The sequence below is a fragment of the Lissotriton vulgaris genome, chromosome 3_1 (genome assembly GCF_964263255.1).
Source record: "Lissotriton vulgaris chromosome 3_1, aLisVul1.2, whole genome shotgun sequence".
Taxonomy (NCBI): domain Eukaryota; kingdom Metazoa; phylum Chordata; class Amphibia; order Caudata; family Salamandridae; genus Lissotriton; species Lissotriton vulgaris.
Genome location: NC_141689.1, coordinates 1,746,677,419 through 1,746,691,074, shown reverse-complemented (window position 1 = coordinate 1,746,691,074; position 13,656 = coordinate 1,746,677,419). Strand labels below are relative to the sequence as shown.

The window sequence follows — 13,656 nt, the reverse complement described above, 5'->3', positions numbered from 1 at the left end:
TTTTGGGACCGTTCCCGCAAAGTTTTCGGAGCCATGACCCAGCAGTGGGGGAACAACTCAGGAGTCGTGGTTGCGCCCCAGGCAGTAGAGACACTCACGGTGGGGTCCATTGCCAACATTGTGCGGGGACAGGCCATGCAGGACTTAAAACTGGGCATCCCTATGCACCTGTAGATTGATATATACTTGAAAACAAAGACAAAAAGTCCCCAAAAACTCAGTCAAAAAATGACTGGGAGTACCGCTCTCTCCGGATCTGCGCTTGCTGGTGCAGAAAAAGAAAGAACTGACGTCAGCGCACGTGGGTGAGTCTAAGTAGCTCCAGGGACGTCATCTCAGCGACTCCGACGCCAGCGACATATGGGGAGCTGTACGACGACGCCTACCGACGTGCAGGGGTAATGCTGACGAAAAAACTTTCAGGATCCAGTCTGACACCTGGGGATATTCTAAGGTAAGGAATCTATCACCAACGTGTCTCTTTCAGATCACATAATTAAAACATTGCAGCATAAACCACTCACCCTCAAACTGAAGATGGAGCGAAAACTGGCAGAGAATACGAGACAGAATTGTGGCCATGCAATAGGTATGAAATCAGTGTATGTTGTAGAAGCAGGTTCTAACTCACGCCAACTAGTGGTAAAATAGGAAATGGCAAAGATACAAACTGCATTAGGGCATGTCAGTTTATCAGGCCTGCACTGATGCAAGATTCTATTAAACAGCAATAGCAGATAACAGGACCTGCAGGACATAAAGCAGTGATATTCAAAGTACGGCCAGGGGGTCACTTGCAACCCTCTTGAGCTACACTTGGAGCCCCCTGGTCAACAGCAGCACTGGACTGCTGTTTACTCAACTCAGCACTAGCATTAAAAAGACTTTAAACGGACAAGCATTTATTTACATGTTAACTGAATTTAAAGAAAGAAACTAACCAAAGTGTAATGCACAACTTCATTTTAGGAACACCTTCATTTTTAAATACATATTGCAAAAACTGTGTAAAAATATGATTTAGTCTCTTCAAAATTCAAAAAGTGTATTTCATTAACATGCAGAACCGTTTCGCATTAGTACATCATATTATATCAGTGCATTCAGAAGTATTTTTTAAAGTGATAGGTTTAAGACATGACTTTAGAAAGATTCATGCTTACATCCCTCCCCCGACAACCATGCCACTGTGAACTAAGAGGCAAGTCAGTTGTTATGTCCACCCTTTGGGTGGCCATGGTTGCTATTATACATGAACAAAATTATGCTTTATTAAATTAAACACTGGAGAAGGTTTTGTACAGTACACATCCTGAAGCCATGTATTTTCGAGGTCCTCATATATGATTACGAAGAAAAAGAAGTAAAATAAACAATTTTAGGCTCACACATGTTTGGTAAAGTTGGGAAGTCTGGCTTAATCCCAGGTTTTCTGGTTTCAAATTGTACAGTTGAGTCAGTAGATGCGTAACTTCCCTTATACTCATCTTAAGCCAACACCCACCCGCGACTGCAAACCTGCTCGCATCAATGCGGCCCTCGGTCACATCACAGATCAGACTTTTTGGCCCATGAGAAAATGTTTGCGAGTACCCTTGATATAAAGACTGAGAACGCGAGCAAGCCAATGGGGAGGATAACGCAGACATTTTCAAGTTGTGTGAACAGGTCTGTGTGTTCACCTAAAATGCATCCACAACAGTTTTAAAGATACCAAATTATTTTCATGGAGTAATTAACTTTTGAGAGTGGTTTCCTTTACGTTACTTGGTGAACTAGAAATTACGAATCCTTTTTTATGTACTTTATCTATCTCCTTCCTTAGCACGAAATACGGCGGGTATCCCTCTGTCTCATCCTGATTTGATCCTTTAAACAAATGAAATCCAAGCACCCACTTCCTTTTCATGCCGCAAAAGACCATCTTATCTGAAGTTGCTGCTGCCCAAGCCATTTTCTCTTCAACATTCTCTTATTTCTCTAGCACCCACATATCCAGGCATATACCCTTTAACCTCCGCCACACAATTTCCCTTTGCCTAGTATATTTTTTCAGAAATAAAGCATTTCTTTGTATTTATTTCAGTAGCTTGTGATTATCGATAGAATTTTGTACTTTTCACTGATTTCCACACACCCGGCACTGGGTTGGTAGTGTGGAATGAAATTAAAGACATTTAGGAAAGCTTGAAGAGTTATTTCCCAGAGTGCCCCTGTGTATTGAGGTCACAGTGGGAGACAACTAGTGCATTGATATTTCCAAGGTCATAATATAATTTCATTGCAATTAGCTTCTCTGCAAGTAGTAGGAAAATATATGACTTATAAAGTGCTGTCAATTACCGCTATGCGACCTTCTATTACACAAGAGTTAGCAGCATGCAGACAAAACGTTCTTGAATACTGGAGGCCTTTCACGAGTCCCAATTCCTGGAATGATGGCGAATACTGACTGTCTTTACTCTGGTATTCTTCTGTTCCGGACAGAGAACGGAATAAGTCTCCTGTACACTCCTCCGAGGAGGCCTACTGTTAGCAGCACTACCCCACAAATAAGGCCAAAGGCATAGCGGGGTCCAAGGTGCGTGTACGTCTGACTGACGAACACGGGGCCCAGGGTGCGGGCCCCACTTCCAGACGCTGTCAGCCATCCCATGTACAGCCCCTGAAAGAAAACAAGGCCCAGTGTCACTGTTGCAATGCCTGTACATGAGGATACAACGCAGTAAAATGTGAGGAACATTCAGTCAAATGGAGCCAAGACCAAATACTGTAGTTCTTCTGTTAATGTCAATCAGCCAAGACATACCATACACAATGACTCGGTGCACATGGCTTCCTCACCTGGGGCTTGGGGCCTAGAATTTTCGAGTATAGCGTGTAGGACATGACATTGCAGACTGGATAACCCATGCCTATCAGTATGTCCGCACTGAGGTACTGTGCCAAGTGGATCACCGGGGTGTACTGGCACCAGGACTGCACAGCTGGGCATCCTGTGGGTTCCGCAGTATGGTTGGCTGGCGGCTGAGTGTTCACCTCCCAGGACGCTGGATGCGGCAGGCCAAGGGTGCTTTTAGGAATGGAAGAATTCTTTATATCTGGGGAAGATGTAAAAACAAGTCGATCATCTGGGAGCGCCATAAAGTCCACTGAAAATGTATATGTTAGAATGACAGCTTGGATTTACCTTCCCATTTTATTTTGGGAAACTGTTGTCCCCACGGCAGTAACACAAAAAATCCAACAAAAATGACTGCCAGTCCTCCAAGTAGGATAGCACGCTCCCCAGTCCTGTTAAGAAAGTATTAATACACGTGTTAAACAGGAGATCACCTTAAGAGAGCTTCTTTAAAACACTCATTGGGTTACTTCTCACAACGAACATGCCTGCTCACCACGAACGATGAATTCAATGAAGATCTTTTTTGGACAATCTCTTGCATGAAAATACATTTTATGTGGTTATCCAGAAAATCTGTCATGGTTCCAGACTTTTTAAACCTATGTTGGACTTCCTTGCTCAAGGCATCATAGTGCAAACTAGCTACCTCCTATTGCCTGCAAAGCCTAATCATTGGCCGAAGGAAAGGGGTGGTTGTCCACAAAGGTGAAGAAAGTCAGGGAATAGACAAAGGGTTAGCACATGCAAAGAATGGAAGGCACGATTCACAAAATCACCCAAGGAGCTAGGGTCACTAAGACCGAGAAAGTGGATGGCGATCGGACACATCCGAGCAAAATGGAGTTGACAAGGCAGATCTACCAATAGGGCAGGAGGTGCAGTGGCACTGGGGCCCAGGGTAAGAGGTGCCCGCTGCTCCCTGTTTATGATTGGCATGTTTTAAGTAACCAAGGGACCATAGGGTTTCCAGGGAAGGGGGTGCAGGTTAGAGGGGTGCAGATTACGAGTTCTTTTTCCTGTAAAGATTTTCAAACATTCAACAGTTTCACTATCCAAGTGGTGTCAGAAGGGGGTTGAAGTGAGGCCCATGGCACCCTTGCTGCAATGCACAAGGAATAAAAGACGGTAAGCAGCAACCCGGACGCTTACAAAGTCTTGAAATTTCATCTGAGATCATCGGAGGTGGTAAAGGGACCGATGGTGTAATGTAGAATAGGGATTGCACCCACGTCTTCTTTCTGTCTGTCAGAGGAATCTGAATGGCCTGGGTGCCATCATCTTTTAAAGTGATAACACTGGGCAGGTTGATCTGGGAAGGCTTGGGAAGAGAGGAACGCTCAAAACACTCCAACTCAAGTATAGGAGAAGAGGCCTCAGGGAATCCGGCTACACGGGTACTTTGGGACCCCCGGTGGCTGAGAGAGAGAGACAACCTAGAACAGTGTGGGCAAAGAGAGGAAGGAGAATGGGTGGAATAAACTAGACTGCTGCTGGAAAACAGAGAGACCAGCTTGCTCGGATGTTCATTCCATGGAGGTGACAGTGATCAAATGTAGTACAGAATGCTCAAGATCTCAAAAGTTCATAAACCTCGTATCCTACAAACTCCACTTTGGTTACAAAATATTGATTAAATGGTTGGGATGACAAGTATGAAACAGTGGCAGAAATGTGTCAAAGTTAGAATTGGAGACACACTAGATTGGGATAGACTAAAGACAATCACAGAGTCAAGGAGGGAACTTTATATACACATACACACATCAGGTTTTAATCATTCAGTAGGTTAGTAAACACAGCTGGATTAGGACAAGGAGGTACACTGGAGACATGGATGATTTCAAAAGTCCTGACGATGACTAAACTTAAACACTGGAGGGAGGCAACATCAATGATATCTCTTAACATAAGTCACAGTCTAAGGGCCTGATTTAGATGTTGGCGGACGGGTTACTCTGCCACAACGGTGATGGATATCTCATCTGCCAAAATATAAATTTCATAGGCTGTAATGGGATTTATATTTTGGCGGACGGGATATCTATCACTGTTGTGACTAAGTAAACCATCCTCAAGCATCTAAATCAAGACCCAAGGCTGCAGGACAAGGTTAAAATCAATACAGTTCAAATACTTTCAGAGAACATCCCTCAAGCTAACGATCCTGCATAAGAAGCAGCCAGCTATACCGGATCAGTGTCCTAATTGTCTGCTGAAGTGTTCTTTCATATGATATTGGATTATGTGATTGTTTGGGACTTCTGGTCTAAGGTGCATAGGAACTGACCAATAAACCAAGGAAGAAAACCCAACTAATATGCCTATTGTGAGTGGTCCCCAGACGAAGGAGGACCAAGTAGAAATGCATAGGTTTTTAGCTTTGCCTCGCTTCTAGCAATGCCTGAAAAACAAGGGAACCCAAATAAGATCGGTCAGAGACCTTGGGTAATCAATTATTTCTAAAGACAGTGATCCCTAGACAAGGATTAATGAGAGCAAACAATAAAAGTAGACCCAATCAGTACTATATTTTACAGCTGTGCAGCCGGACAGGTGTCTTTAATATATAGTTGCTTAAATATACACAAACTTCAGCAAGAAACAAATAAAGTGGGACACAAGCCTGAATCCAACTTAGTGGTAAGGAAGTACAACATCAAACAAAAAGGCTCAGGCAGAGTAAATTGTTTGTATGAGACACATTTTGGTAGGACAAACAAATTATAGTGGATACCCCATTACACATAATAAGTATTAAATAAAGAGGTGTATATGGCATACAACAAGTCGACGGCGTTTCGATCCTTACAAAAGATATAGGATCATCAAGAGAGTAAAGGATGCAGACAGCTGTGGCCGCGGTCTGTGCAGTTGGATGCTGGGTCAGCTTAAAGGAGGCATTTGAAATGTTCGCGCTGCGGAGCGGTCTGGGAATCAGAGTGGTCTATTGCAGTGGGCTGCGGTATATCAGAGAGGGCAAGCCAGTAAACTGTGGGCCTTTATATCCCCGATCCCGACAGGCAAGACATGCTGTAACAGAGGTTGTTCACAGATTGGCCTCGACCCCATTCCTTGTAACTAGAGACCGCGGACGCGGCTCAAAATTTACTGGCTTGCCGTCCCAGATATACAGCTGCCCACTGCAATAGGCCACTCTGATGTCGAGACAGCTCCGTGGCACAAACATTTCAAATGCCTCCTTTAAGCTGTTACAGCTTTTTATTAGGTCGACTCTGACCCAGCAGCCACCTGCACAGACCGCAGCCGTCTGCATCCTTTACTCCCTTTGCACTTGGCCTGGATTTCTACTCGGTCTTCGCCTGAAACAAACCTCCTCCAAGTCACTCTGACCTGGATCTAGGCAAAATGTATCCAGGCATGCCATTGTTAATGTCCTGATGATGATACTATATCTTTTGTAAGGATCGAAACGCAGTTGACTTATATACACCTCTTTATTTAATACTTATTATGTGTAATGGTGTCTCCAATATAATTTGTTTGTCCTTTCAAAATGTGTCTCATACAAACAATTTACTCTGCCTGAGCCTTTTTGTTTGATGTTGTACGTCCTTCCCACTAAGTTGGATGTAGGCTTGTGTCCCACTCTATTTGTTTCTTGCTGAATTTTGTGTATATTTAAGCAACTATATATAAAAACACCTGTCCAGCTGGAAAATATAGTACTGATTGGGTCTATATTTCATGTTTGCTCTCATTAATCCTTGTCTAGGGACCACTGTCTTTAGAAATAATTGAGTCAGCAAGAGGGATGTTTTATGCAGGATGGGTGAAGGATGCCAAGACATGTGATGAATTAATTGGTGAAGGTCAGAAAGTAGATTTATTAAGCAGGTCTGCCTTTAGGATTAGAGTATGCTACTGGAAAAAATATTCCACAACCTCCTAAAAAAGCACCAAAAAATGGTTGGGGAGATCAGACACAACAGGGATAGCTAAGAAAAGGGATGTGATAATCAGGATCATTTTGGAGCGAATATTTAAGGAAGAATTTTTACAGGTCAAATCAAAACTTAGTTCATTATAAGCAGCCAGGTAATGAAAACATTCACATGGCTATTCCTGATACTAATGAATTCATGTGGGGAAGTCACACATTATAAAAATTATGATTGTCAAACTGTCGCAAGATCTGATGTAATTATCTTATCAAATATAATGTTATAACTAATTTTCCCATAATTTAACTTCAACGGAGCCTCAATGAAATATTTTTAAATTGTTTTTCTCCACTCCGATGGGTTTGTTATAAAGCAAACACTACACACTTCATATGGCCACTATTGGCTACATGGTGTACTGTTTCTCAGAGAAGCCCATCTTGCAGCTTTCAAAAGAATGGCAAGATGGTAGTCAACAGAGTCCAGTTAGTGGCAGAAATAAGCACATTTTTTTCTGATATAGCGTTCAGAGGCATAGGTCTGCAAACAGGTGTAAAGTACTCTTAGAAATTAGGTTGCTCAACTCTACAGAGAGTTTCTAAAGATAATCAAAATGAGTTAGTTAGGTATGTGAAAAAGTCTCCAACTGAGGATGTGGATATTTTGGACAGCAAAACTACATGGCACGTTTAAGCGTTTTTGAGAGTTGGGAGGATTCTGAATATCTAAAAATATTACAATAAATACACTTACTTCTTGGATAGTATTTTCACCGCCATAAATACAATCACGGCCTCAACACCCATTGCAGCAAGGATTATTCCATTATAAAAGACGGCTTGGGTTCTTGTCCAGGCATACATGTCCATTGTTAACGGTGTTGCAATGCTAGGAAGAAAATGGAAAAAAGTGAATAAGAAATTAGTGTTTTGTTTGCTAAATATTACAAATTACCAAACCTTACTAAGTACACTGCAGCAATAAACATAACATGATATGCAGACTACGGGGCAAGAAACGCTGCAAACCGTTTCCCCAAAGTCTTGAGGCCTAGAACACAAAATGCATACAACATCCTAAGTCTCTTGCTATATGCTCTTGAACTAAATTTAGTTCTGTAAAACAAATAGTTCTTACAAACTTACACTAAACCTCAACATACAATATTTTTTCTACAGATGCCTCGTACTACATTCAGTGAAACAGGTTGCATCCACAATATATACCAAGTGATATCTATCAATGTTAAAAATGATAATATTTCCAAAGCATATATTAGAATACTTTCAAAAAGAATCTCTCATCTTTGGAACAATAATCACAGTAGATTGTTCACTTTCAGCACTGGTCCTTAGTTTCCCATTTCATGAACTATCGAATTACGACGGCATTGCTTCCTGACAGCATCAAACAGACCCTGGGATGGAGATTTTCACAGATGGGGCATCAAAGCACAAAAGTGACAAGTCTATGAAATTGTTAAACTAGTGAATCTTTACAAGCAGAAGAAATGTCATGGGTCATAAAATACCTTAACCAGCTTACTTAACCTATCTATGCCGCTTAATATGGCGACATAGTTCTCAGGTTCCTCTTTCGGATATGGTATAGTATCTACTTGCGTTGTAAAGGAAAAGGATAAGCAAAAATAAGGAGAATACACAGCCACATACTTCAAAGGGAAAGAGCTTTAAGCCCCTTTCATCTCCAGGCGGGCTGATCCCCATGAAACCAATGCGGTAACCCAATGAGGAACGATGTCCAGGCGAGTTACTACTGAGTCCAGCAGAGCTTTGACATCCTCTGAATCCCACAAAATAAATCTCCTGCTTAAACTCTGTAAACCCCTCCTGTTGCTCCATACCATATACAAACAGTACATTTTTCTTTAACAGGTGATGAAAAGGTTACATTTTTATGGCATCACCGTCAACAAATTTGGAGAAAAAAAATGATTAGACCAATGAAAGTAAACAGTTGTTCTTTAGTTTGTGTTGTAAGGGCTTTCAACTCGATTGAACAGGGCTTTGTTGTGGCTTTATGCTATCCTTGGTAATCTGATGTCCCAAATATTGGACCTCGTCACAGATGTAACTGGCGAAACCCATGGAGAGGATTTTACTGGTTCAATAATCTGGTTAGAACACAAATCTTCCAGAACTGATTTAAGTTTCCCTCTATAATTTACTGGTACATTAGGAACTCATAGTCGAATTGGTGTAGCATTGGCTTTCATTACAATTTTGTGTTTGCAACCATAGAATTTCCCAAATTGTTACATTTGTAAATCTTTTTTATTAAAGAGCAAAATACTCATTGTTACTTCCTTCACCCCTTATGGAATACACTGGTGGCACCGTTTTGGGATTTAAATGGATAGTTAATTCCTGCTGATGGGGCAACCCCAATATAAGAGCACCTCTTTTGGCCATGTACATTTTTGCCCCTGTTGACTCAAACATATCTCAATAAATCAAGTTTATGACCCATGAATCATCAAGGTTATACATCATGAGGTGGCAAAGTTTTTTCTTTCCAGATTTTTTCCATTAGAAATCTACTTATACTATACCAGGCAAACAAATCATCATCTTCACCTGCTTTGCGATCCATGACAATAACACACTTATGAAATCCTTTAAATTCACTGGCTTTCACACACAGTAACCAATTGTGATTGAACTCATCCACTTTTTCCTCATTGTTTATGATGAATCTGAATCTTGTACGTATTTTAGCCATACATACAATCCCAAAATGTCCCTTAGGCTTACAGCGGTTACACATTTCTATATGTGACTGGAAACCTTTTGAAGTTTCCAACATGATAAATAATTTCACATCAGAACTTCCATGTTATCTTTTTTTCTCGCTTTTATGGTAACGTGCCACTTTAGGATGTTACTTTTAGAAACGGACAACCTTCCTACATGTATTTGTATTCACTTTCAAATTACTCAGACTGCTCAATGTCTTTAGCGATGTTCACTGTAATATTCAGTGACATTTCAGAGCACACCCATAATTTCTCTTGGACTTTCTTACTTTTGGTTCTCATCATACCCTTATCTCGAGATACTTGGTCATAGGTTATGGTTTCGAACTTGCACGATTTTGCCAAAGTTCGAAGTGTAAACATATATTCTTCAATGGTTTCATCCTTTCTTTGTACTCTAGAATAACATTTATATCTATCCATTATACCATTTACTTTCTTGAAATAGCTTTGACTGTAGCCAGGATTTTCTAATGGTGGTAGATTTTTTAATTCTTTAAAAGTCCACCACCACCTTGACAATGTTTGAGTACAGACAATTTCCTTTGCAGAGGCACTCCTTGCCTTCTAAAAGATCTATAAACAGTACCACACTTCCCAGTCCAAAGCAAGTACTTCTACAACCCGAAGAAAAGAATTTGGTGTTGCTATACTGGCCATCTGGATTGATAAAATCACAAACAGATGGAAGATGCATTAGATAACAGTCAAATACAATGTAACATAAAGAGAGATGGCAGCTAAATACATATTAATCATCCCCAATAATGCCCTATAAGAGTTGTACTCTTGCACAAATAAAAAAATAAAAACAGCAAATACACATAAGGATTTGTGGCTTTCAGAGTCCTTAGATCTTGAACCAATATACATTACATACGCATAACATGAAATGGTGCGGATGACTGAACAAAGATCACAGTACATGCCTGTTGGGACAAAAAGTCTTCCGCATGGTTCTAATAGATCGCTCCTGAGATACTTCAGCTGGCTCCCAGACCCGGAGGCAGCGGCCACGGATGCTTTTCTCCAAAACTGGCAACCGGAGAGGGGCTATGCCTTCCCCCACCCCCATTCGTGATGATCATGCGTCTATCAGCCCAGGTCAGGTGTCAAGCGGCAGACATTGTCCTGGTGACCCAGACATGGAGATCGTTAAGAATCTTCAACTATGACCTTTACAGTGATGCTCCACAGCCTAGCACCATTCCACCCAATGGTCTGGAATTAATATGAGATTCGCTTTCCTATATCGAGAAAACATATAGCTATCATAGAAATAGAAATATCCTTTTCAGCTTCATTCCAAGACTCTGAACCTATATTACAAAAGTTGCTGTTTTTTATTCTTGTTCATATATCTCTACATGATGGGCTCCAGTCATGATAAAACCGAGACCAGTTATTGAGCCTCCTTTTTACAGCAATAAGTAAATTGGTAGCATTCCTATGTCCAGTACATGTTTGATGTACATTCTTGACCACCTTCTTTTTGGGTCCTGGCATATGATTTAATGTAGCTTTCCTGATGAAGGCGCTCTGCTCGCTGAAATGTGCGTAGATACTATAAAGACTCATCATTGAATTTAAAGTCATCAAACTGCATTTTCAAATTTATTGCATTTATTGTTTTTCATTTGTGCCAATTAATTTATCAATACTTTAACATATTTGTATACATTTAACCTCATGATTGATTGTACAGCTTTGCCGACATGGACCATATCTAAAGGACATGCAGCTTTTCCTGTTGTATAAGGCATTTGGAAAACAATTATTATTGCCATTACTGATGCTTTTATCGCTATGCTATTGTCCTAAATATGTTTATTTAGTAAAATAGAATCAATTATGGTCTTTTTAAATGATTTTGTATGAATAAAAAAGAAGAAAGGGTCACCTTACATATGTCAAGACGAACGAAATGTAATTCCTGTGTGCTTAACTACCCTTCTTTTCCATATTCCCCAAAACTGTGTGTGGTGAAATGTATAAAGGCTTATGAAGCAATGACAGCAAACATCTGTCCCTATGGAGAACGCAACTGCTAACTGACCTACGTAAACCGTTCAAAGCGGCCTCTTCCCGATGGGTCATGCAGGAAGCTGGCACTACGTCCTTAAGTGTCTTGTGCTGGGGAGATAGATGCGTTAGCTCTTGATGTGGCGGAGCAGTTGGGCAGACAGCCTTCCTATGCCTCTTGCTGAACTTCATCTGTCCCTGACCCCACTTTAAGTATCCCAGGCTATTGGATATGACTTCACTCTTGTGGCAGAGGCAGTGGTAGGAGGTTGTGTCTCAGCGGGGGTAGATTCCCCATTTTCTACCTCTCGCAGAACCCAAGATTTCCATTGGAGAGCTGCCAATAGGAGGGATCATTTTTGGGGGGTGGAGTAAAACATAACCGTGTATTTGACGTACATGCAACATTGGCACCGTTTTTTTGTACAAGAAACTTCCTCTGCATGCATTGTCAATACCCCACCACCTTGTATAGAAGTTATTCGTTGGTGCAGAATTTTGTTGCCTAGTGAGAGGAGTACCTTACAAATAACATGGGAATTTGAAGTGAAGCAAATGTAAGCATTGACTAGAATATAGCAGCTTTCTAATTTAAGTACGTTGTTCATGGGTGCCGAGAGGGCAGTGATCCAGACATTTTTGTTGAACTTATTCAATGACTAAGTATTAAACAATGGTTGCAGTGTTTTCTTTGGAGAAGGTGTCTTTGATTTTGAACAGGAAAGTAAAATATTGGTGCTGAATTCAGGCTCATGCCGCTGGACACATTCACAGGTGTCTTTCTGGCTGGGGCCTGGATGTAGGGAGGAGTGGGTGTGATGAGTTTTTACAAAGTCTGTCTTTACAGCTTCTAAAATCTGTTCATCAGACGACACACAGTTTAGAAATGAGCAGTCCATTTTTAAGTAACTACCCCAGATTTCTATATTTGGATTATTTTCTTTGCCATACTAAATAGATTCAGTTAGCGGAATGGTGATGGACTCTGCAGCCCTCAACCGAGATGATAACCTTTTTTACACTCTTAAAGATGACTGTTATCCACCATGTACGGTCCTAGTATAGTAAGTCCGACCGTCAATTCTGGCCCTTGATTTCAGCGACAAGAGAAATAAGTCACTGACCAAGCATAGATATCTGTAGTTATCTGGGTGGAAACACAAAAGGTTTTTGTTTGGTTCCCTCCCTCTGTTATGTACAGCACTCTGTTGCTTGCATATCCCCTCTATGATGTACAATGCTGTTACTTCCCAGCTACGTTGGAACTATTTTTTTCCATATACATACAGACCTATTATGGGATGTAATAAAAAATAAGTGAAACCACTGCCTTATAAATTATGTGGATCTAAAATATTATTACTATATCGGTAATTTCATATTTTTCACACTCCCACGAGAAGTTGACCTGAAGATCTCCTTGTTTTGCTCATTTACAAGCATACATAATCCACAGTGTCCTTGAAACCCTGCTTCTGTTTGATTAATTCTGTAGTCAAAGTACCATTGGGGAGGGTCCTTCCATTAGGAGATAGGTGAGTGTTTGTTCTGGTTACTGATGCTGATGGAGGGTGACTATCTAATTTGTTGCTGGAGGGACAATGCTAGGGCTCCGTCAACCCGATAGTCTAAAGGAACTGGATGTGGTAGATGATACCAGGGAATGGAGGCTATTATGGTGATGGTGTAGGAGGATTTGTGACCTTCTTTGTTGCTGGAGCTGCTCTGTATGACTATTTTCATTTGTGGGATGAAAATGCAGAGGAGAATGGTGAATGGGGGTTGTGAGCTGGTCACATTTTGGGTGAATTGCGACACTTTCTTATTTGAAACCAGCATCGGATAGCACCACCATCGGATAGCACCACCAGCTTTTCGTGCCAAGTTTGAATGTATCAGATGAGTACTGTGGGTGCTTTGGATGTATACTGAACAGCCCTTGGACAGAAATGAGAGGCAACGCTGCTATCGTCAGTGCCTCCACATTACTAAATATGTGATCCCTCATGCTGGGGGACCTATACAGGGAAGGCACCATGGCAATATACGCG

At 41.1% G+C, this 13,656-nt stretch overlaps 1 protein-coding gene across 1 annotated transcript in view; it reads right to left on the bottom strand.

The window, feature by feature from the left end:
- Nucleotides 1-1,028: 1,028 nt before the first annotated feature.
- Nucleotides 1,029-13,656, bottom strand: part of MFSD8 (major facilitator superfamily domain containing 8) — a 185,579-nt gene continuing 172,951 nt past the window's right edge. Inside the window, exons 9-12 of the mRNA XM_086962181.1 lie at nucleotides 7,561-7,695; nucleotides 3,191-3,294; nucleotides 2,845-3,101; nucleotides 1,029-2,665 (exon numbers count right to left, since the gene is read on the bottom strand). Of these exons, the coding sequence (XP_086818307.1) occupies nucleotides 2,459-2,665; nucleotides 2,845-3,101; nucleotides 3,191-3,294; nucleotides 7,561-7,695 (703 nt within the window). The 3' untranslated portion in view covers nucleotides 1,029-2,458. The remainder of the gene's footprint in view (nucleotides 2,666-2,844; nucleotides 3,102-3,190; nucleotides 3,295-7,560; nucleotides 7,696-13,656) is intronic.